The sequence below is a fragment of the Mercenaria mercenaria genome, chromosome 10 (genome assembly GCF_021730395.1).
Source record: "Mercenaria mercenaria strain notata chromosome 10, MADL_Memer_1, whole genome shotgun sequence".
In the NCBI taxonomy this organism is placed as follows: Eukaryota; Metazoa; Mollusca; class Bivalvia; order Venerida; family Veneridae; genus Mercenaria; species Mercenaria mercenaria.
In genome coordinates this window covers 34465365-34490561 of record NC_069370.1, presented here as the reverse complement: position 1 = coordinate 34490561, position 25197 = coordinate 34465365, and the positions used below count along the sequence as shown (strand labels likewise).

Sequence of the window (25197 nt, the reverse complement as noted above, 5' to 3'; positions counted from 1 at the left end):
ACCGGTCCCAGTTCCCCTTCCCACCCACTTTTGGATCACCTAGTGGTATCCGATTTCTGTAAAGTTTTTTCATTGTTCAGTTTGTGTAGGCGTTGTTTTGAGAAGAAAGTTATCTCAGCTACCATCTCCTGTCACGTCGACATACTCTTAGTTTAGAAATTAAATTATTTGATATCCGAATACGGATTTTAAGTTTCTCACCAGCAGTTAAGTGAAATCATAATTTTAATAAACATTACATGTATATTATAGAAATTTGATAGCAATATGTCATCTAATATGTGAAAAATAAAATAAAATAAGCAATGAACTCGTTCAACTAAACAAAATTCTTTATGAAATTTGCTATTTTTTTACAATTCTTAAACCACTAGGAGTTATTTTGAAAAATTTTAGAGGAACGTTTGATATTTATTTGTTTTGGGTTTAGTGCCGTTTTTCAACCAGGAGTACTTCAGTTGAGTAACGGCGGGCAGTTAACGTAACCAGTTTTTTTTATTCATTACCAGTACTAACTTACTGCCAACTTCCCCACATAAATCAAGGCGGAGGACGAACGATTTCAGACATAATGTCGGAGAACATACGTGTCGCCCGGGAGCCGAACTTACAATCCCGCGATCCGTAGATCTGCGCTCTCCCTTTTGAGCGAAACGGATGGAGGGGTATACATATGCAAAAAAGAACACGAAAATATCAAAAATGGATCAATTAAAGTGAAATATGAATGAAACAGAGTTCATCAAGGAGTTAAGTACAGGCATGATACATGTTTTTTTTTATATTCAAATAAAGGTTCTCAACTACATGGTTAAGTTACAATAAATGGAAATTGGTGACTACATGTATTGGTTTTTCCACAAGTTTTTTCTTGATTTCACTTTAAATATAAGACTATCACGGTTATATATATATCGTTATAAAAACTCTAAGAGAGTGGTTATAGGAACATGTTTAATAATTAGTTGTTTTGTTGTTTTTTTTTAATGTAAAACGATTTTGATATATTAAGGCACTTTCACCATTTAACACCATTTTAATAAGCAAGTTTGACTGTATTTGTTAAGGGATTGTTTTAAAATTTTCATGGTATCTTAGTAAGCGTTATGCAAACACTTTATAAAATTTCTGTAAATATTTTTCAAAATTATGATATGGCGCAATTTTCACAACGGAAATACCTTTTGACCATAAAATTGACATTATTAAAGAGATTTTAAAAACTTCGAAAGATCCTGCTACTACCCTAGGAGTAGATTTAAATCTGGCCGTAATTCACGAAAAAGCGTATTATTGTATAGGTGGAAAAACAGTAGGGCCCCGGTCTTTCGCTGCCGCATTATATGTAACAAAAGAAACAGACACGAAAGCGTCATAAGGACCATTGAAGTTATCACTTGCATTTGAGCTGCCACTAACTGCATCGTCATCTTAAATGTATTACTTGTACAATTGAGAAAGGTACCATACACAAACACCTTAGACCACTGGAAAACAGTAGAACCTTGTTAGGTCGACTTCCAGTAATGGTGACCTTGGCTTTGCAGATCTGACCCAAAATAACAAGTTTTTATTTCAAAGTTACCCATCGGGAACTGAATCGTTACTCTTCAATTTTTCTGCATTAATTAAAAAGAATGCCATAGACCAATGTGTAGAATACACAGAATAAAAGAAACTTTGATACACTATATGCTTGATGAGGTGACCGTTCCATTCAAGTTTTATACATTAAGAAGACAAACTCCAAGGTTTAAACACTTGGCGTTTAACTGTGACCTTTGACCTTTGGGGCGGGCTCAATTGGAACATGGGCATTGCATTAGGGCAAGAGAGGAACTGGTGTGGAAAAGCACGTCGTCATTTCATCAAAGTTTAAAAAATATCCTTTAAGAGGTTTAGAAAATATGGAGAGGACAAGAAATCGGACGAACGTTATGATACTATAGCTGTTGAATAATGATAAAGATCCTACAGCAGTTTTTTAACACGGCATGCCTAATCAAAGGACTTTCATTTGGCAGTATTTTGACAGTAGCAGCATCTGCCAATTCAGATCAGTGAACAAAACTTTCGTGCATTCTGTATAATAATCATGTAAAAAAAATCTCACTAGTGCGTGAGTCACTCAGTAAAAAAAGTATATAATTGGAAGGGAAAACACAGATTTTTGTAGTCAGCTGTACTGAAAATGGTGTTTAAAGTTGGTGCCCCATAAGATTTAGCGTTTGCTCAAACTGGTTAAAGATGACCAATTGTGGTCCAAGATATAATCGGTCAGTTACAAAATGATTACTAGAGTAAACAGTTCAATACGTACACTATTTGTAAATACCATTCGTTCTTTATAAACTTTTCAAACACACTTGAATGGACATTTCCTTGCGGTACGTTTCAAGGTTTTTAAATAAAACACACAAAACAATGCCCTTCTATTTGCTTTAAAGTGGACACTTGGCATGATGATTCGACAAAATTTTATAAAACAAATAAATAATTGTATACTCCATTCGTCTGTAATGGACAACATTTATTCACAAACAATACAGGTTTAAAGGTAAATATAAATGGATAATTAACCATAGCAAAAACCTCGGGGTCATGACTTGTGACAATAAATAAGGGCGATCAAAATAGTTTTGAAATCAACCGAGGCCGACGATAACTCTGAAATATGACGACATGAACCGAAGGACTTTACAGCAAATGTTATGCAAAGAAATCGCCTGAACACCGAAAAATACATTAATGAAATATAGAAATTAGGCAGACCGAATGGTAAACCTGAAACAGCCAAAAGATTTGATACGGAATTCCACGTATAGTAAAACGAACAGCAGTTCAATTATGCATTGTTCTTTTTAAGGACAATGTAAATGGATTGAACAACTGAACTTTGCACACAGGTATAGTACAGACATAATCTACAGGGGTCGAAGGCCTAAAAATACATATGTTGAGCAGGTAGATATGTACTTAAAGCTGTTCAAAGATCCTGCTTCCCTCGCAATGTCCTGCTGCGGTATAGTAGTCCCTATTTCGGTTCGTGATTCTAAACACGCCTACGAGCTGGTCTAAAGTACCCATATTTCTTGTCCAAAATGGACGAATAATAATCGAAGATTTAACGGTTCGTGCGACATATTGTCACAACAACCATAAATGTAGCGCTTCAGTTGTTGCGGCAGAGGTCACAAACTAATATACGATTTTGATAGATATCTTACAATCACAAAACTCACTCAAGCTTATAGAAAAACTGTAGCAAAATATAAATATGTCATGATGGCGGATTTTATGGGCTATTACACTAACGTTGTTTTTAATGCAAATAATACGTCTAAAAGAGATGGAGACCCGGATCTTAGGCACACAAATGGTAGGAGACATGATGTAAGCTGTATTCACCTTCTGTCTAAGGTCTGTTTTGATAATCTATAGGTTTTCGACAGAAAATTTCATAATTTATCAGGATATATTTAATTAATGGTGCAAATCTAATATGCGTATTAAATCTAAGAGACACAAGCTTTAATACTGACACCGTAATCACCAAGGTTTTAAGTCTGAAATTCTGACTTCTATAACTCAAATTGCTGTAACTTCCTTTGTAATAAAGCCATAATGCCGAAACTTTGTGTAACTTTTTGTCGTTGTACATGCCATATTCATACCAAGTTCCATCAAATTCGGTGTATTATTTACAGAAGTAGGACTATGGGCTCTAGTAATGTAAGGGAAGCAACTGCTAAAACTGTTGTCAACTATTTGGCATCAATTATTTGTACTTACCATTTACATACGAAATAATACTGACGTGTTCTTCTCAAGTACACATAATTCAGAAGATAAGATTTATTTACAGTTGCCAAGATTACAAACTATTGCAGCATAAGCTTCTGTGAGCTATGTGGATGGCGGCTGCCGTCACGGATAACATACGCCACGCCCGTGGATCGAAATGCATGGTCCTCATCGTAAGGGCTTAATTCCACAAAAACTACGTATCAACCCAATGTATTGCAATCATAACTAGAAGATGTTTTTGTATAAAAGCACATGTCTCCCCCCGTCCCCCAAAAATAGTAATAATAGACAAGAAGTCAATAGGGGACAGGAGACACTGATGGTTGGCTTAGTGACCGAACTGCAATAGTGATCATCTATTAGATAAGGTGAACCATCCTATACAGTTTGGAGGTTCTGAGTCAAGACACCAAGACATTGACCTTTGACCTCAAGTTACCCTGCAGAAATAGTTTTCAATGTTCAGGTCCCTGTGACCTTGATATTTGACCCCAAAAACAATAGGAGTCGTCTACTTCATAAGCCAAATCATGCTATCAAGTTTGAAGGTTCTGGGTCAAGTGGTTCTCAAGTAGTTTTCAATGCTCAGGCCCCTGAGATCTTGACCTTTAACTTACTGACCCAAAAAAAAAAAACAATAGGGGTCATCCACTTCATAAGTCCAACCATGCTATCAAGTTTAAAGATACTTAGTAATGTGGCTCTTAAATTACTGAGCGGGAACCACTTTCAAGGATCAGGCCCCTGTGACCTTGACCTTTGACCCCCAAAACAGAAGTGGTAATTCATTTCATAAAATCAAGCTATCAAGTTTGAAGGTTTGAAGTTTCAAATTACTGAGCGGAAACCACTTTCTAGGATCAGGCCCCTGTGACCTTGACCTTTGACCCCCCAAAACAGAAGTGGTCATTCATTTCATACAATCAAGCTATCAAGTTTGAAGGTTCTTGGTAAAGTGGTTCTTCTCAAGTTACTGAGGGGAAATCATTTTTAAGGTTCAGGCCCCTGTGACCTTTACCTTTGACCCAAAAAAACAACTTCATAAGAACAATAATGCTATCGATTTTGAAGGCACTAGGTCAAATGATTCTCAAGTTATGCAAAAACCGTTTTCAAGGTTTATGCCCCCTGTGACCTTGAACTTTAATTTACTGACCCCAAATGCAATAGGAGTCGTCTACTTAATAAACTCAATCATACTATCAAGTTTTGAAGGTTCTGGGTAAAGTGTTCTCAAAACGTTTTCAAGGTTCAGGCAACTGTGACTTTGAACCCCTCTTACAGGTGCCATCTACTTCGTAAGTTAAGTCGGACTGTCCAGTTTGAATGTTCATGTGTTTCTCAAATTATTGAGCAGAAACTGTTCGCTCTACCGACAAGATTAACTGTCCAACAGGTGTAAAGCAATTTACGCCCGCTTTTCGCAGTGGCGACATAAACATTATCAAAATGGTTAAAATGTGACCTTGATCTTGGGCATAAAGTCCGAGGTCTACATGCGATATTTTGTTATGATGGCTGTTTGTGCAGTTACTTGAATATTCATCCATGCAAAGTAACATTTGTGCAAACTGATTTTGAAATCCCTTGATGAATGGTAGACTCAAGGACCAGACAAAACTGATGTTTTAAACCGGTGACCTCAAAGTGTGACCTAGACCTTGAAGCTAGGGGTCTGGATTTTATGCACGACACATCATGTCATTATGGGGAACATTTGTGCTAGTTAATTTCAAAATACCTTAATGAATGGCAGTTATGGACCAGACACAAACTAAGAGCTGTCACAGGAGTGACGAATTATACCCCCACAATACTGCCTTGTCACAGAAGTAAGCCAATGTCAAAGTCGAACCTCAGAATCAATGGGGGTCATCTGCTGGTCAGGATCAACCTCCCTATTAAGTTTTGTGATCCTAGACCCAAGTGTCTCAAGTTATCGTCCGGAAATGGTTTAACTGTTCCAGGTCACTGCGACCTTGACCTTTGACCGGACCTCAAAATCAATAGGTGTCATCTGCTGGTCATGACCAACCTTCCTATCAACTTTCATGATCCTAGGCCCAAGCGTTCTCAAGTTATCGTCCAGAATGGTTTAACTGTTCCGGGTCAATGTGACCTTGACCTCAAAATCAATAGGGGTCATCTGCTGGTCATGACCAACCTCCCTACCATCTTTCGTGTCCTTGGCCAAAGCGTTCTCAAATTATCATCCTGAAACCGTTTAACTGTTCCGGGTAATTGTGACCTTGACCTACTGACCTCAGTCGAACTTGACCTGTACTTCATGATGTTAACCTGTGTATCAAAATTTATTTAAATTTGTCAAGCCTTTCTCGAGTTTTTGTCTGGAAACCATGAAAACCAATGGACCGACAAGCTCACTCCTAAATACCCTCTCAAACTTAGTTTATGGGGGTATAAACAGACACTGTTAACCTCTGATCTCAAAGTGCAACACTGACCTTGGTGCTAGAAGTATTATTTTTGCACATCACAGATTATCTCATTATGGGAGTAATTTAACCTCAAAGGTGTGACATTGACTATGGAGCTAGGAATCTGCCCACGACACATCCCATTATTGGGAAATATATCAAAATCCCTCCATGGATGGCAGACTTATGGACAAGACAGAAATTGTGACCGACGGACAGACAGAAGGATGCAGCTCATTTCTATGTCTCCCTTTTTCCTTCGAAAAAGGCTGGGAACAATTAACTGGGACACGCGAGACTCCAGTTCAAGTGCCATTCTACTTTTAAGAACAACAAATCAAAAATAGCTTTACAGGCAAATATTTAATATAAAAGATACAAATAAGGATCAAAGAAAATATGAATACAGGTGGATTATTTGAACACAAAATGGCTTGTTCTGAACACATTTTGATAAATAAGTTGAGAAATAAATATTCAAACAATGTTGCATAACTCATCTAAATATCTGTAACTTAAACATCTACCAGTAATACTTTTACGTAAGTTGAAATTTTAAAACTTTAGTTAAAAGCAATTTACCTTTAAGACAGATTTAATATTTAAAACAATCAAACACAGATACTATTTTCAAAGCACTAAAAATGCAATCTACAGTTATTATTTCAAACTGAAAGAGACCGAGAATCTAATACTGCAATAGCTAAACTATATTCAGAGAAACAACCATACTTAACTGTAACCATAAATGAAAATCACAAAGAATTGTTCCTTTAAATGTATTGCAAATTTCTCAAATTCAAGGGCTATAACTCTGGAAATATTTTTTAAATTTATTTATTTATTTGGGTTTTACGGCGCACCAACACAGTATAGGTTATATGGCGCCAAACAGGACTACAAATTTTGGTTCCACATCTCATTTACATAGAAATAAAAACATGAGGTAAGTTGCATACCTGGAATCACAGTTACAGCAAAACCAAGTGTTAAGACCCTATTAGTTGCCTCTTACGATCATGCAAGGGTAAGGCAGTGGTTCCAATTCTTTTCATACACAGATCGTCCCAGAAATTACAGTCCTAAGATAGGTCTACTAGCAAAAGTTATGAAATTTACGGGGAAAAAACTGCAATTTATTCTTTCAGTGACACTAAATTCATGCATACCAAAACAAGAGCTATCAGTAAACCAATGTATGATCAGTGCATTTATTAGGGGATGGGAAAGCATCAATACTGGGGTATGTAACAACAAGAGCTGTAAACTATCGAAGTATATGCCGTCACTGCCCATTAAGTTTGACTTTTAAAACAATCCACTTATTTAGCAGACTAGCTGTCAATTTACTCAATATCCAACTAATTGAAGGGCTTAACTCCAGAGCAATAAAGACTCACCTGGTTATGGAACTTGGCCAAGGTAATATGAATTTTTATTTTAAGTTTGCTGAGCACTGTGTAAGAATTGCATAAGTTATTAAGTGGACACTATTACCTTTGGCAATTTCAAGTAATTCAAGAGCCATAACAATGTTTCAAATAACAAGTAGAAACAAAAAGCAATTTTATGCAAATGATTTTTTGTTGTTTTTTAATTGGGTTTGAGTCACACCAACATAGTAATAGGCCATATGGCGACCTTCTATTTTTTCATAGTGGAGGAAGACCCTCATGTGTCTCTCTTGGCATTATTTGATCATGGGTAGGCATCTGGGTAGAACCACTGACCTTCTTGAAACCATCATTTAGAAACTGTTATCTTGTAAGGTTAACGAATGGCCAAGAATAGGATAACAATTCTCTCTGTGTGTGCAAGACTGAACATGAAATCAACAAATAGAAAACTGATAGCTAGTGGAAGGCAATATCGAACCTGTAATTATCTTTAAATACCAGTTTGAAACTAAGTATATAATAATTACAAATGTGAAGTTACAGTTTCTTTAAAAATTAACTTATTTTTCCACATGTATAAAATATGCAACTAAAACTAATGTTAAACAATAATATCCACCCAATACACAAAACATGAAATACAAGGGATTGTAAAAAAAAAAACAACAGCAGTATAATTATAATTAATATATCACATTGTTTAAGACAAGCTACCCATAAAGCCTAAAACTCGAAAAAAAAATAGTTGCAAGCGTTATTTTGCATCAGCATTTCTCACAGTTAGACTTGAAAATTCCAACTAGTAACGGCTAATCTAGAAGTTTACTGCATTGCCCTATGTGAAATTTATATCACTGGAATTGTTAACGTAGAAGGTTGAATAGGTTATCTTCTTCAAGCTGTTCTGAATGTAATACTTCTAGTCGAAAAACAGTTTTTGCAGTACACAAGTTTTTACTTAATCTTTTACACATCTCGTGAAATCGTTTAATTCAATGAGCATGAAATTTCCTAGTTTTAACAAAATCAGCTATTGTTAATTCATAAGAACATAGAAATTACCAATAGGAATTTTAATAATTTCACAATATACGAGAACTAAATATCTGCATAGCTATGAAGCTGAAGAGGCACTGTCCAATGTAGCTGCAGCAATGATAGCTATATGGTACAGTCTCCTGTAGATTTAATGCTTGGATCAAAGCAGCAAAATACTGTACTTCTAATTGAATTGAAGCAAGATCATTCTGTAAACATTTCTATTTAAACCAAATAGATATTTCATTAAAATGCTCTCCAACATGGTGATATCTATGTTACCAGCAGCACTGTATAATAATGACCAATGGCATCATTTATGAAGGAATTTGATCCAAAGATGCAAGCGCTACTTGATATTTGGGGCTGGTCTGTTCCTTCCCATCAAATCGTTGAAATAACTGTGTGACAGAGCTGCCTTTGCAGAAATTCTTTGGCTTGGTTCATACTTCATCATTTTCTGAAATAATAAATTTAATTCTTTTACATATTGCAATTTAGAACTCCATAAAAAGCTTTTGTAGAAAAAGCGCATGTCTCCCTCAAAGCATAGTAGTAATATGCAAGAAGAAAATTGGGGGCAGGAGCGAAATCAGAGACACTGATGGTTGGCTTAGTGACTGAAATGCAATAGGGGTCATTTACTCAGCATATCCAATCATCCTATGTTCTGGGTCAAGTGGTTCTCAAGTTATTTATCGGAAACGGTTTTCCAAGTTCTGGCCCCTGTGACCTTGCCCTTTGATGGAGTGACCCTAAATCAATAGGGGTCATCTACTCTGTATGTCCAATCATCCTATGAAGTTTCAACATTCTGGGTCAAGCGTTTCTCGAATTATTTATCAGAAATGTTTTTCCATGTTCTGGCCCCTGTGACCTTGTCCTTTGATGGGAGTGATTCTAAAATCAATAGGGGTCATCTGCTCTGCACGTCCAATCATCCAATAACATTCTTGTTCAAGTGGTTCTCAAGTTATTGATCGGAAATGGTTTTCCATGTTCAGGGCCTTGTGATCTTGACCTTTGATGTAATAAGGCAAAAAATAATAGGGGTCATCTACTCTGCATGTCCAATCACCCTATGAAGTTTCAACATTTCGGGTCAAGCGGTTCTCAAATATTTATCGGAAATGGTTTTCAATGTCCAGGCCCCTGTTACCTTGACCTTTGATGGAATGACCCCTAAAATAATAGAGGTTGTCTACTCCATAAGCCCTACCACCCTATGAATTTTGATGGTTCTAGGTCAAATGGTTCTCCATTTATTGATCGGAAATGAAGTGTGACGGAAGGATGGATGGACAAGGGGGACTGGGTGAGGGTAAATTTTCATATGTTGAAAATAAACATTGATGGAAAATGAAAAAAAAAAAAAAAATGGTTAGTTGGTTGTGGGGGTGCATGATCCGGGTGGTGGGGGTGACTGGATGGAGGAGCTAGGTGGGGGATGGTACAACTTTGCATGTTGATAAATATTCATGAAAGGTCGTTTTAAAAAAAAAAATGAAAAAATTGTGGGGTGGGTGGGGATGCCGGCGAGTGACCAGGTGTGCGTACACAACTTCACATATTAATAATAAATGTTCATGGAAAAAAATGAAAGTTTGATTAAATTCTACCAACTGGTTAGTTTGTTATGTACAAATATGTGGATTTTTATACAATTAAAGGGCAATAACTCTTGTTACTAATGAGATCCTGACGAAATTGTGTGTGCACTACCACATTATGGTGATCTAAATTCAATTTAAGTTTCATAGTTCTAGGTGAAATATGTCACAAGTTATGAAGCAGAAATTGCCATATTAATAGTACCCTATATAGTTAACACTAGAAACTACTAAGGGCCATAACTCTGGTGTTACTTGGGCAATCTGACTGAAACCTGACGGGCCGCACTTCCCTATAGTGGTATACATGTATGTAAGTTTTATTTAAATATTCCAAACAACTTCCTAGATATGGCTCCAGATGGACGGACAACGCCAAAATGAATGCACAGACATTGCTCTAACATCACACATCATGTTTTCTATACAAAAAAGTTTTGACCTTTGAGCTCATTTTGTGACCTTGACATTTGACCTACAGAGCCGGTTAAAGCACTCTGCACATTGTCTCATGGCCATCTACCTCTAGGCCAAGTTTACAGTCAACAACTTTAATGGATAATTATGCAGTTATGCTCTGGACATGAATTACAATGGATAGGTCATCACATAAAACGTCATTTTTTCGAAACAGGCATATAAAAGGAGTGTATAATAATAGCATGAGGAATAGCCACATTTCTTTTGAACAACCCGATGTCTGACTACACGACATCCGTTAACAAATCTGAAGCATTATAAACCACAACTACTTTTTTCTGATCTAAACCACCTAGTCATCCAGTACTATAGAGATACATGCAGAAAGCCCAAGACTTGAAGTAAAGGTGAAAGATTTAAAATGTTTCTTTATACTTACAGTGATGAGGTCTATTCCCTCAACACAGAGGTGTGGTAAAACACTCGCTACAGACTGTATTGGCCACTTTGGGAAAGAAGATTTAAAATCTGGTAACTGGTTAACATTAGGCCATACTGTTTCATCTGGAGTACCTGAAGAATAAAACATTCATGAAATCTAGGACTTATCAATTTTCCAGTCTGATTATTGAAGTGATGCATATTTTTTTCTTTCTGGATATAAACAGGCACACCTCTACAATTCTGTTACATTTATTTACTAGTTTCATTAGTATTTGATCAGTTTTGTTTTTGTTGAGTTTCAATTCCACAGCAGTGACCTTAACTAATTGGCAACAAGTGCCCCTTAGACCAGTTTAAAGAAATGAAATTATAACCTTTTACAAAACTGCAAAAAATATATGGGCCATTCCATGAGAAAACCTGTATTCTAACACGATCCGCAGCAACTGCTATATAAACATATAGCGAAATCGCCTATACATGAATCTACGATAAAATATGGTTGGCTGTTACATTTCGTGCTACGCACTCGTGATTTAATTATTACGCATCCAAACTCCTGCCCATATTTTATTAACTGATAAAATATAGGAACAGATTTATTATTTCTTAATTAGTGACATGATATAACTATTGTATAATTAGTAGTGTAAAATACTGAAAAATCGCTGTTTTTCGTATGTAGCTCCAGAAACTAGAAACTAATATATTGTAATTTTGTCATCTAAGACAAATCAAAATCTACCAAATTTTTCATATAAATGTTGTTTCTGTTGTCATGGCAACGGAAATTCCAAAGCACCCATGCATCATGAAAATATAGAGGTGTATAGATAAAAGGCTCGTGATGAAACAAAAAATATACGGTTAAGTTATTTTTCAGTAAAATCGCTTTAAACTGTTCCTAAATATTCAAATGTATGATGTTAAGTAAGTGTTATGCATAATTTGTTCCATTAATGACTTGAAAAATACAGGGCATGCACAACGACGTCATACTGCTTTCATGACGTTCTTAATGTCACGTCTCAAAATACCCTCAGTGACTAACTTAAAAACATTGTAGCTCTAAAGATAGTGAAGATAATCACTTCAAATTTTCGGATTTGAAAGATAAAAGAATGTTCATTATGAATGTGTTATCTCAATTTTGAATTTTTGTCACTAATACGGGTTTTTTCATGGAACGCCCCATATGTAAATCTGAAATTGTTACATGATTAACTTCTTTCATTTTTGAGTTACCTAGTGTTCTGAAAATCCTGAAGAGTTGATCTATCTCTGAGTCCCCTGGAAACAGTGGTTTTTTCTTTATCTACAATGTAAAACAAATACCCGACATACTAACCAAACTATATAGGCCAAACTATACTGATTTTGACATCCTCAGTAAATCAAATCATACATTAATAAGGTAGAAATGGTACCTAACATTACATTTTCAATGACAACTGCAGAGCAAGTGCAACAAGGAGCTGCATTCAATAAACGCTTGATGCCCCCGGTGGCATCCTTGTCGATACAAAGCAACCCAAGTCCAAAACGAGGTCAAGGTCAAACTGAGGTCAGGTGATGTTTGAAGATGAGGAATGGTCACAGGTTACATCTGTATTAGTATCAATTCATTCTTATAAGTGGTATTAATGCTAGACGAAACAGTCCCATTTGGTTAACCAAGAGATGGCCCATATAAAGCAACCTAAGTCCAAAATGAGGTCAAGGTCAAGGTCAAACTGAGGTCAGGTGATGTTTGAAGATGGGGAATGGTCACAGGTTACATCTGTATTAGTATCAATTCATTCTATTAAGCGGTATTGATGCTAGACGAAACGGTCCCATTTGGTTAATCAAGAGATGGCCCATATAAAGCAACCTAAGTCCAAAATGAGGTCAAGGTCAAGGTCAAACTGAGGTCAGGTGGTGTCTGAAGATGAAGAATGGTCACAGGTTACATCTGCATTAGTATCAAGTCATTCTAGTAAGGGGTATTGATGCTAGACGAAACGGTCCCATTTGGTTAACCTCGTACGGACAGACGGACAGACAGGACGATCACTATATGCCTCCCGCATCAGTAGATGCCGGGGGCATAAAAATGAATTATATTTTGCTTTTCTTATTCTTGCAATTTCTATCATAGCACAGTGTGGTAAACACAGTAAATTTTGACACTAGCTTCATTGTTCTAGAAGCTTGCTGAAGAAAGGGGAACTGTCAATTCTTTTTAACATAATTATATTGCAAAGGTTCTGTTTGCTGGATTTAAAGTCACATCAACACAGTTTTAGGCCATTAATGGACTCTTCACAGCTCCCCATGGACGACTCTCCATGCATAATTCAGGCATCTGGTCAGAACTACCCTCCTTCCATCAGCCAGTCAGAAAGTAAACATAGAACTCTACATAGATATATAATTTGAAAGACCAAACCATCAATCAATATCATAAATCATGCAGACAGTCTTCCTACTTTTATTTGTACCACTTGCTGTATCTCTACATACATTTTACTGTCTGGTTACTCCTCAATAGAACAAACATCTTTATGAGGATTTTACATCAATTTTCAGCTCAAGGTCAATGCCGAGCTGACCTCTGAGCAACTGACAAACATAAACAGGGATCATCTGCTGGTCACTACCAACCCCCCTACAGAGTATGGGACTCCTGTGCTTAAGTGTTCTTTGGTTACTAACCGGATATTTACGGGTAAGACAGATAGTCCTTTTTTCTACAAGACAATCATTCCGACATGCGACATAAAAATATGTATAGCATTACATACTGTATTATACACTCTGTACTGCTACAAGTACCATGAGCATGTAGATACTTTAACACTTACCATTTCTGCAAAGATACATCCCAGGCTCCATATATCTACTGGCGTGGAGTAAAATTTGCTACCAAGCAAAATCTCTGGAGCTCTATACCACAATGTAACCACCTGTAGACCAAACAGTATAGATAACACATAGGTATACCAGGATACTAATGCAAATGGTCTTGGCAACTGAACTTGGGGAGACTGGACTTCAAGAATCACTGGGGTCATTACCAAACTTCTTAAAATGACACCAGTAATGGGTTTTCCAGGAAGCACACTAAACTAGAAGATGCTTTTGTAGAAAAGTGCATGTCTCCCCCAATGCATAGTAGTAATAGGCAAGAATTCAATAGGGGACAGGGGCAAAAGTCCAAGAGACACCGATGGTTGGCTGCAATAGGGATCATCTACTCGGCATGTCCAATCACCCAAAGAAGTTTCAACATTCTGGGCTTAGTGGTTCTCAAGTTATGGATTAGAAACGCTTTTCCATGTTACCTTGACATTTGATCGAGTGACCCCCAAAATCAATAGAGGTCATCTACACTGCATGTTCAATTATCCTATGAAGTTTCAACATTCTGGGTCAAGTAGTTCTCGTTATTGATCGGAAATGGTTTTCCATATTCAGGCCCCTGTCACACTGACCTTTAATAGAGTGACTCCAAAATCATAGGGGTCATCTACTCTGCATGTTCAATTATCCTGTGAAGTTTCAACATTCTGGGTCAAGTGGTTCTCAAGTTATTGATCTGAAATGGTTTTCCATGTTCAGGTCCTTGTGACCTTGACCTTTGATGGAGTGACCCAAAAAACTATAGGGGTCGTCTACTCCATAAGTCCTACCACCCTATGAAGTTTGAAGGTTCTAGGTCAAATGGTTCTCCAGTTATTGATCAGAAATGGACGGACTGATGGATGGACAGGGCAAAAACAGTATATCTCCCCTAGTGGGAGGGAGACAAAAGTCACAGAACTCCAAATCAGCTTTATGAAATTTGTTATTATACACAGATCTCCATACACCAATCAAATAATGCAATAAAATAAATCTGGGTATCTGGTCAATTCTCCTCACAAAATAGGTTTGAAACCATAAATTGAAAATATGAGTTTAAAAATCAGACATGCAAAAAAAAACCTGATATATTTCTATCAATTTGTGTAAATTGCATTTTTAATGAAACACTTTACTTATTTAAGATTTCAGCATACCTCATGTGTGTATGTTCTGACAGGCACCCCAAACGCTCTTGCCAGGCCAAAGTCCGCAAGTTTTATATTACCATGTACATCTATGAGAAGATTCTGTGGTTTTATATCTCTGTGTAATACACGATGACCATGGCAGTATGCTATACCTAACAACAGCTGATGTAAATAACTCTGCAAACAAGACAATCAGATTCAAGTTACAAATGTATCTATTCTACAGACAGTCAAGCTAAAATCTATTTAATACATCTTCATGTAATACAAATGTAACAATACATGCATAAGAATCACAGTGTACTCCACAAATATTCAAAACAAAGCAAAACACGAATATATCAAATATATATATTTAAATTATCATTGACATTTAATATCAGATATAAACAGAAAACAACTGTAGCTCCAAAACTACATATGAACATCATTTAACAATAATTAAATGCTAGAATGAAGTATATACCTTAATAAGATTTTCTCCTAACCCAGTTGGAGGACAACTATCAATGTATTTTTTCAGGTCTTGGTGTAGATACTCAAATACAAGGTATAACTTCTTCTCACTATGGACAACATCCAGCAACCTGAGAAAAAAAAGAAATATCTGGATACTTGGACATCCTAGACTTTATTTCACAACAGGAGGGCCGTGATGGCCCTATATCACTCACCTGTTATAATTGCACACGAGGACAAGAAGGTCCTCAGAAAAAATATCTAAGTCCAAAGGACAGGAACCACAAAGCGAAGAAATTTAACCAAAAAGAAAAAAAAATCTTACAAGGTATAGATATGTCAAAATACACCTAAAAATTGGAGGTACCATCCATGCTGTACCACACAAAAAAGTGGTCCCGGTTTTTCCCTACGGCCAATAATAAAAAAGTTACTAAAAATAAGCTATTTATAGTAACGTAAAAGGGAATTAATTAAAAAAAATAAAAATTTAAGTGAACAAAAGAAGGATCTGCCAAATAAATCTGTTGACATAAATGAAATTTCAGATCAGTATCTTCATTAGTTATGGAGATATACCCATTTTAATTTGAAATAAAGGGAGGTAATTTGATATAAAATCAGTTCATAGTTATCTACCCTGATTGTCTCAGTCCAACTAATAACAATAATGAAATTTCAAATAAGTCCTATTAAGTACTTACTGATATAAATCCATTTTGATTACAATCAGGGGAGGTAATCAGATATAAAATAACTCTGGAACCTACAATTGGATCTGATTTGTCATGGAATCCAAGATTTATTGTTGTTGAAGATATTTTGGAAGTTTGTATCAAATAAAACCATAAATGAAGTCTCTATATGGCTGCAAAAGCCAAAATAGCCAATTTTGGACCTTTAAGGGGCCATAATTCTGGAACCCATGATGGAATCTGGCCAGTTGAAGAAAGGAACCAAGACCTTGTGGTGATACAAGTCATGTGCAACTTTGGTTAAAATCAAATAAATGAAGCTGCAATTGTGCAGACAAGGTCAAAATAGCTAATTTTGGCCCTTTCAGGGGCCATAACTCTAGAACCCATTATGGGATCTGGCCGGTTCAAGAAAGGAACCGAGATCTTATGGTGACACAAGTTTTGTGCAAGTTTGATTAAATTCAAATCATAAATGAAGCTGCTATTGTGCAGACAAGGTCAAAATAGCTAATTCTGGCTCTTTCAGGGGCCATCACTCTGGAACCCATAAAGGAATCTCGCCAGTTCAAGAATGGAACCAAGATCTTATGGTGACACAAGTTGTGTGCAAGTTTGGTTAAAATAAAATCATAAATGAAGCTGCTATTGTGCAGACAAGGTCAAAATAGCTAATTCTGGCCTTTTCAGGGGCATAACTCTGGAACCCATAATGGAATCTGGTCAGTTCAAGAAAGGAACCGTGATCTTATGGTGATACAAGTTGTGTGCCAGTTTGGTAAAAATCAAATCATAAATAAAGCTACTATTGTGCAGACAAGGTCAAAATAGCTAATTTTGGCCCTTTCAGGGGCCATAACTCTAGAACCCATAATGGGATCTGGCCAGTTCAAGAAAGGAACCGTGATCTTATGGTGATACAAGTTGTGTGCAAGTTTGGTTAAAATAAAATCATAAATGAAACCACTATCGTGCAGACAAGAAATTGTTGACGGACAGACGCACACACGCACGGACTGACGACGGACGAAGGCTGATCACAAAAGCTCACCTTGTCACTATGTGACAGGTGAGCTAACAAAAATTCATGGCCCTTATACTTTTTCTTGACGGCAGACCACTAAGCAGTCAACAAATTGAAATATTGCCCTTCATATCTGTCAGTGCAGTGCAGAGTTCTGCCAAGGTTTTCAGCACAATGGGCCCATGGCCCATCTATCTGAAAACATGGGGCCATTCTGAAATTTTTGGGGCTATACAAATTTTACATTTAAAAAAACTTTCCTTTTCTTATGTTTTACAAACAAAGAACATGCCATAACTATTTTTCCTTATAACTGAGCCACGTACACTCAACCAACCAGTTCCTATGAAAGCTCCATTTGTCAGAAGTTTTACTCTATATTTTACCATTGTTTTCGGGCTCGGATCACTCTGTGATTCTGAGGTTGTTGTTTAATGTTCAGCACTACCTATAGCTGAATCATCGCTTTTGTTCAATTTATCATTGTAATTTGTACCTTTCCCCGGTGTTAACTAAAGTCTGGATCGTTTTCTTAGGGGCAGGACGACTGAAAAAGTCGTGCAGTCGCTTTTCCTATCGGTGCCGTCACCATTTTGATATACCATGGGCCGGTGGTCTAGTGGTAACACGCTTGACTGTCAATCCAGAGGTCTGGGGTTCAAACCCCGGTCCAGACAATGGAAATTTCTGAGATGCTCTTGAGCGTCTCCCACCTATTTAGAGGCCTGTACTGGTTCTTCCCAGGAAAGACGGCTTCACGTGAATCGGTGCTATACACCAGGCACGTTAAAGAACCAGACTGTCTATTTGCAAAGAGGTAGGCTAAGTTAGCCGGACAGACCTGTATCTACAAAGGATTTCTCTCTATCTGTTCTGGGGGCTTTATCTCACTCTGTCCCTCTAGTCAGGTGTCTGTACTAGTAGAGGATGAATTTCGCACCGTGTGTAGCTGCATTTGCTATATGTAAAACGCCTTTGAACTTGTTTATCATGAAAAGGGCGCTATATAAATCTGGTATAATAATAATGACAGTGCAATTATCACAACAGGTTATTTTTTCAAATCCGTAGCAGTGATCACCCCTGGAGGTATGTCTATTTACCATGCAAGACTGGCACACTAGCGATCGTTATCTGGATTGATTTTTTAATTTTCTGGCGCACCAAAGCGAATTCTGGTGCACCATTCATGTTTTCGCGCCAATGGCGCAAAAATGCAGCCTCAGCAGAACCCGTCAGTAGTGTTTTCAAAGAGCTAATGCTGCCTTATCATCTTACAAGACCCTATTTAGCTACCGGACGACTTCACAAGGCAGTATATCTCTAAGTAATATACCTTGAAAGTTACAGATGCTTGAAGTTTCAAGTTAGTATCTCCAAATTTTCAGTCAGTTCAATGAATAAATAACATATACCTGGCATTAATGCTCTGTCAGAGAATTGCATGTTTTACATAATATATTCGTTAAAATTTGTTAAAAGACTACTAATGAAATTCTACCTGACAATGTTAACATGGTCCAATTCTTTTAGAAGAGATATTTCTCGAATGGCTGTACTGGGAACACCTTCAGAATCTCTGTAAGTACAATATACCAAATGCTGTGAATACTTTTAGACAAATATACAAATACATACATGTATCTACAATCCAAATGTGTTTCTTTCTATCTATCTATCTATCTATCTTCCCATAAAGTCAAACCCCTCACGGGGACGTAGACATTTGGCGCGTCAAACCACAAAGAATAATAATAGACTGAAGTGTAAAAAGATTAAACAAGAGGAACATGATGGCCCTATATCGCTCACCTGAGTACCATTGCTCTTAATGATAAGATCAAGTTCTGACAAAGATCACATAGGCATACACTTTAAAATATTAACAGGATAAATATTTTGTTGTAACGATCCCTTTTGACCTATGGGTCACGTACTAGTCATAGCCAATCTCCATACCAAGTTTGAGGGTCCTTGACTCAAATGCTGCATTTTTGTACTAGCATGACTATTCCTTACCCTGGAAGACTTCAATAACATTTAAAACCAATCTCATTAGATGCTGCTGTGGTACATTCATTTACATAAAATAAAGGGAGGTAATTTTTCATAAATTCAGTCAAAAGTTATCTGCCCTGATTGTCCGAGTCCATCTGATGGCATAAATGACATTTCATATAATTATCTTCATTGGTTACTGAGATACATCAATTTTAATTTGAAACAATGGGAGGTAATTTGACATAAAATCAGTCCATATTTATCTACCCTGATTGGCTCAGTCCAACTAATGACAATACTGAAATTTCAAATGAGTCCTATAAATACTTACTGAAATAAATCCATTTTTATTAAAATCAGGGGAGGTAATCATGCACTGGTATGTGCATACATATGTAGAAGATACAGAGTACAAGCCTTTACAACAATATATTAGAAAAGTAAGTAAAAGTAGAAATTTCTTACCATGGAAGACATAAATAATGTATAAAACCAATCTCATTAGAAGCTGCTAGGTACATTCAATTACATAAAAAATAAAGGGAGGTAATTTGTCATAAATTCAGTCAATATGTATCTTCACTGACTGTCCAAGTCCATCTAATGGCATAAATGAAATTTCAGATCAGTACCTTCATTAGTAACGGAGATATACCCATTTTAATTTGAAGTAAAGGGAGGTAATCTGACATAAAATTAGTCAATAGTTATCTACCCTGATTGTCTGAGTCCAACTCATGACAATAATGAAATTTCAAATGAGTCCTATCAGTACTTACTGATATAAATCCATTTTGATTAAAATCAGGGGAGGTAATCAGATATAAATAACTCCAGAATCTATGATTGGATCTGACAGATTCATCATGGAATCCAAGATTTATTGTTGTTGAAGATATTTTGCAAGTTTGTATCAAATTAAACCATATATGAAGTCTCTATATGGCTGCAAAAGCCAAAATAGCAAATTTTGGACCTTTTAGGGCCATAACTCTGGAACCCATGATGGGAACTGGCCGGTTCCAGAAACCAAGATCTTATGGTGACACAAGTTTTGTGCAAGTTTGATTAAATTCAAATCATAAATGAAGCTGCTATTGTGCAGACAAGGTCAAAATAGCTAATTCTGGCCCAGGGTCCATCACTCTGGAACCCATAATGGAATCTGGCCAGTTCAAGAAAGGATGCATGACCACCCCCCATCCCCACTTTCAAAAAATTGTAACTGGACAGTGGTGCATGCATTAGGTGCATTTTAACATATACTTTTTCATACTTACGGCATATATTACATTAGGCTAGGTGTGTCAGCTCTAATATACCAAGAATGCTGCTGCTCATATTTTACTTGGCAGTTCCAGGAATTTTTGAAATACAGACATGAAATGGTGGCCTCTGGTGCATTTTTAGGTCTAAATTTTGAGGTATTGCAGGGGTATGTCCTCTTGACTGGGTGGTCAGGGAGCTCTCCCCCTGTAAAATTTTAAAATACAGGTATGAAATGGTGAACCCTGGTGCGTTTCTGGGTCTAAAATTTTGAGAAAAAAAATAATTCTTTTGTCAAAATAGTAGGGTGCAACTTTGATGAGTATAGGTCACTTCTCAGTCAACTGGGGGGCACAGGCCCCCTTGACCCGGCCCTGAATCCAGGCCCGTTCTTTGTCATTGTTTATTTATAAAAACAATAACTTTTTTTCTTCTCAATGTACTTGATATTTCATACAGAAGATAAAGTTTAAACTTCCACTTAAATAAATGAAATGAGGCAAAGTTTTTAACTTACAACAGACTAAATGCAAGTTTTACACTTCTAATAGAACGTATTCCGGGTATCCAAAATTTTATATCCGGGTAGGGTTACACTTTTCTAAAAATCATTTTTAAACAATATTTTTGAAAAATTATTATGATGCAGAGTCAGTTTAACAGCATTTTACAGTGTCTGACTTTAAAGTTCACAGTGTCATTACATCTTATTAAACTAATTTCAAAGAAAAGTTCCAAAAAAATCAGCAATTTTATACAGCAGACGACAATCTACTTTCGATTTCAAAAACTTTAAAAATGATCGAGGTAAAAAATTTTCCTATTTAGATTTGATTGTGGTCTATTTTTATCAATTAGATTTAAATGTCTGTTGTCTGGACTTAAGTTTTAATTGTGTATAAACAGACATTTACGTCCGTGACCGAAAACGAAAGTACAGTCTGACAGGCGGCAGGAAAATGAAGATAATTTTCAGACTGGTTAGATATTGTTTTAACACTAAGTTTCAGTGATTTTAATGCTGGTGTAGCAGACTAAATCGGGCCGATAATCGGAATACAGCAGGTAATTGTTTGCCAATTATGTCAATGCCCCCCAGCGTGTATCACCCGATAAAAAGGTGCAATAAAGCAGTTTATTATAACCACTGAGGCAAAAAGGGGAAGGTTGGCTAAAAAGGAAATGAATGGTTGTAAAACGGGCAGGGTGCCTGGCGGGGCAACAGGGCGGATAGAATTTCGGAACGGGCGATGCGCCTTGCTAAAAATAGCTAGCTGGAGCACTGTTATGTGTTATGGTGATATAAGTTAGTGCAAGTTTGGTAAAAAATCAAATCATAAAGCTGCTGTTGTGCAGACAAGGTCAAAATAGCAAATTTTGGCCCTTTCAGGGGCCATAACTCTGGAACACATAATGGGATCTGGCCAGTTCAAGAAAGGAACCAAGATCTTATGGTGATACAAGTTGTGTGCAAGTTTCGTTAAAATAAAATCATAAATGAAACCACCATCGTGCAGACAAGAAATTGTTGACGGCCGCACACACAGACAACGGACGAAGGGTGATCACAAAAGCTCACCTTGTCACTATGTGACAGGTGAGCTAAAAAGCATGGAAAAATAGCTTGGTAAAAAGAAAAGTTGAAAAGCTGCTGTCAGGCAGTTAAAGGTGAGACATGATCAATACAGCAAATAGCTGAATCGAACTGCTCAGGTGTTTGGAGGTGGGCAATGGCAGAAGGGAGATAATTCTAGTGATACAGTGTTCTGGGGAAGAAAGAATACTTTAAGTAATCTGTAGTTGCTGTGAAGGTGTCTAAGATGAAAACATGACAAACAAGGAGCTGCGTTCAATAAACGCTTGATACCCCCAGAGGCATCCTTGTCGATACAAAGCAACCCAAGTCCAAAACGAGGTCAAGGTCAAACTGAGGTCAGGTGATGTTTGAAGATGAGGAATGGCCACAGGTTACATCTGCATTAGTATCAAGTCATTCTAGTAAGGGGTATTGATGCTAGATGAAACAGTCCCATTTGGTTAACCAAGGGATGGCCCATATAAAGCAACCTAAGTCCAAAATGAGGTAAAGGTCAAGGTCAAATTGAGGTCAGATGATGTTCGAAGATGAGGAATGGTCACAGATTACATCTGTATTAGTATTAATTCATTCTTGTAAGCGGTATTGATGCTAGACGGAACAGTCCCATTTGGTTAACCAAGAGATGGCCCACATATAAAGCAACCAAAGTCCAAAATGAGGTCAAGGTCAAACTGAGGTCAGGTGATGTCTGAAGATGAGGAATGGCCACAGGTTACATCTGCATTAGTATCAAGTCATTCTAGTAAGGGGTATTGATGCTAGATGAAACAGTCCCATTTGGTTAACCTCGTACAGACGGATGAACGAACATGACAATCACTATATGCCTCCGGCATCAGTAGATGCCAGAGGCATAAAAAGGGCCACAGTTACACTGAAAATCACTGAACCTGAACATCAAAATCCTTCCATGCATGAAGAAGAAATGCTCCAGACAAAGTCATTCTTGAATTTAACCTTTGACCTCTAAGTGTGACCTTGACCTTAGATCTAGGGACCTGGTTCTTACATATGACACTCCACCTCATGGAGGTGAATATGTGTGCCAAGTTACATCCAAATCCCTCCATGCATGAAGAAGAAATTCTCCGGACAGTCATTCTTGTATTTGACCTTTGGCCTCCAAGTATGACCTTGACCTTAGACCTAGGGACCCGGTTCTTGTGCAGGACACTCAGTCTCATGGTGGTGAACAATTGTGCCAAGTTTCATCGAAATCCCTCTATGTATGAAGAAATGCTCCAGTCATCCTGAATTTGACCCTTGACCTCCACGTGTGATCTTGACATTAGACACAGTGACCTGGTTTTTATGCATGACACTCCCGTCTCATGATGGTGAACATTTGTGCCAAGTTACATCAAAATCCCTACATGCATATAGAAGAAATGCTAAATATGGAAAAAGTATGTGGACGCCTCCCGCCAAGGCCTTGGCAAGGGCATTCCAATAATACGTCCAGTCTTTCAGACGGCCGTGTAAATTCTTTTATTTGGTTTTATACATATTTCTAGCTATATGTATCAAGATTTAGATACATAGCTGATTTGTGACATTTCTGAGACCTGGATAAGCACCCAAAAAATATTGTTTACAATCGCGAAATCACATAACACAGCAGTAAAACAAGCGGTACTGTGAATTATATATATTTTCATCATGATTTTCTGACAGAAGTAACAATACTTTTTAATGTTACTCAACCACTAAAGTTGTCAAAACCTTGCCAATAGCAATATTGTAGCATGCACATTCACTCAAATCTTACGCGTCTAGCCGGATTTTTTTCAGTGCAACAAGCTGTCCGCTGAGCTTGTCACGAGCCTTGTATACAACGCCGTAAGTGCCTTCTCCTATTTTTTCTATTTTCTGGAAGTTTTCCATATCTTTTAACCAGAATTAATTTGGAATCCGCATTATCAAAAGTCTTCTGCTTCTTTGTTTACAATTTACCGGCTCGCAGATTTTCCCGCGTTAATTCTCGAGGTTAAAGGTCACTGCCGCGGCAGGCCTAAAGTGCGAAAATAATGTTATTTTCGCGAAAATAAGAAATGTTTGCGAAAATAAGCTATATCTTTTTTGTTTTATATCTAATTTGATTTTATTTTATATTACTAAGTCCTATAAATTATTTTTGTTCATAAATGTGAACTAATCCGGTCTGTATACTAATATGAAATTAAATGAAATATAAAACAATCAAAATATGGCTTATTTTTGTAGATTAAATAAACTTTTATCATTCTAGTCAACAAAAAACAAAGAATATACTTAAAACACTTGCGTAACTCTTGCTTTTGTTCATTATGTAGTATTTTACTGAATTTACACAATCTCGTTTAAATCTCAGAATTGTAAATGTATAAACCAATTGCGTCTTTTAATCAGCGACTAGAAGTTTTGTCTTCTGTTAAACAGTATCACATAAACAAAAGTCATCTTTTGGAGAAAATATGTCTTATATTTTTAAACTACATTTTTACTTAAAAAAAAAACTAAAATAAATGAAAAATTGCGTCCTTGTAAATTGTAAGCACTTGTTTTATTTTCGAAGCCATCAGACTGTGATTAAGTGAAAGTAAAAAGGTTTCAGGCTGATCATTTAATCTTTTACATTCTAAATACAATTAAAATGATAATTACACATTTTTGAAAATTCAAATCTTTTGTATGCGTAAACTTTATGGTGTCACTGAAACAACTCCCATAAAAGATAAAATACATGAAGGTAAACAAACAGGCTGCATGTCTTGATAAATGGGGATATCTGCCGAAATTCTGCGAAACACCAATGCAACTAAACCAGCTTAAATGTACAGTGTCAAGTTTTTTTGTGTATATTAAATCATTTCTCATGGATATAACCTTATAGTCGCTGAAACTGGTACTTTAATTATTAATGATAGTTCAATCATGTAAAACAACGTCAACCTCAGGTCGAATTTATATATCTTTATAGAA

General features: G+C 36.7%; 1 protein-coding gene across 1 annotated transcript; it reads right to left on the bottom strand.

Moving 5' to 3' along the window:
* Window positions 1-6589: 6589 nt before the first annotated feature.
* On the bottom strand, window positions 6590-24224 carry LOC123559416 (cyclin-dependent kinase 2-like). The gene is made up of 8 exons (XM_053552717.1): window positions 24005-24224; window positions 18871-18948; window positions 15658-15778; window positions 15198-15368; window positions 14001-14102; window positions 12400-12469; window positions 11150-11283; window positions 6590-9140 (listed from the first exon to the last, which is right to left on the bottom strand). The coding sequence occupies exons 1-8, from the start codon at window positions 24118-24120 to the stop codon at window positions 9030-9032; spliced, it is 903 nt and encodes a 300-aa protein (XP_053408692.1). The 5' UTR covers window positions 24121-24224; the 3' UTR covers window positions 6590-9029.
* Window positions 24225-25197: the final 973 nt, after the last annotated feature.

Excerpts from the sequence above, each read along its gene's own strand:
- LOC123559416 (XM_053552717.1), bottom strand. The coding sequence starts at position 24,120 with ATGGAAAACTTCCAGAAAATAGAAAAAATAGGAGAAGGCACTTACGGC. Across the intron at positions 11,284-12,399 it reads CAGGATTTTCAGAACACTAG|GTACTCCAGATGAAACAGTA; the intron begins GTAACTCAAAAA and ends TTTATTCTTCAG. Across the intron at positions 9,141-11,149 it reads AGGGAATAGACCTCATCACT|AAAATGATGAAGTATGAACC; the intron begins GTAAGTATAAAG and ends TTATTATTTCAG.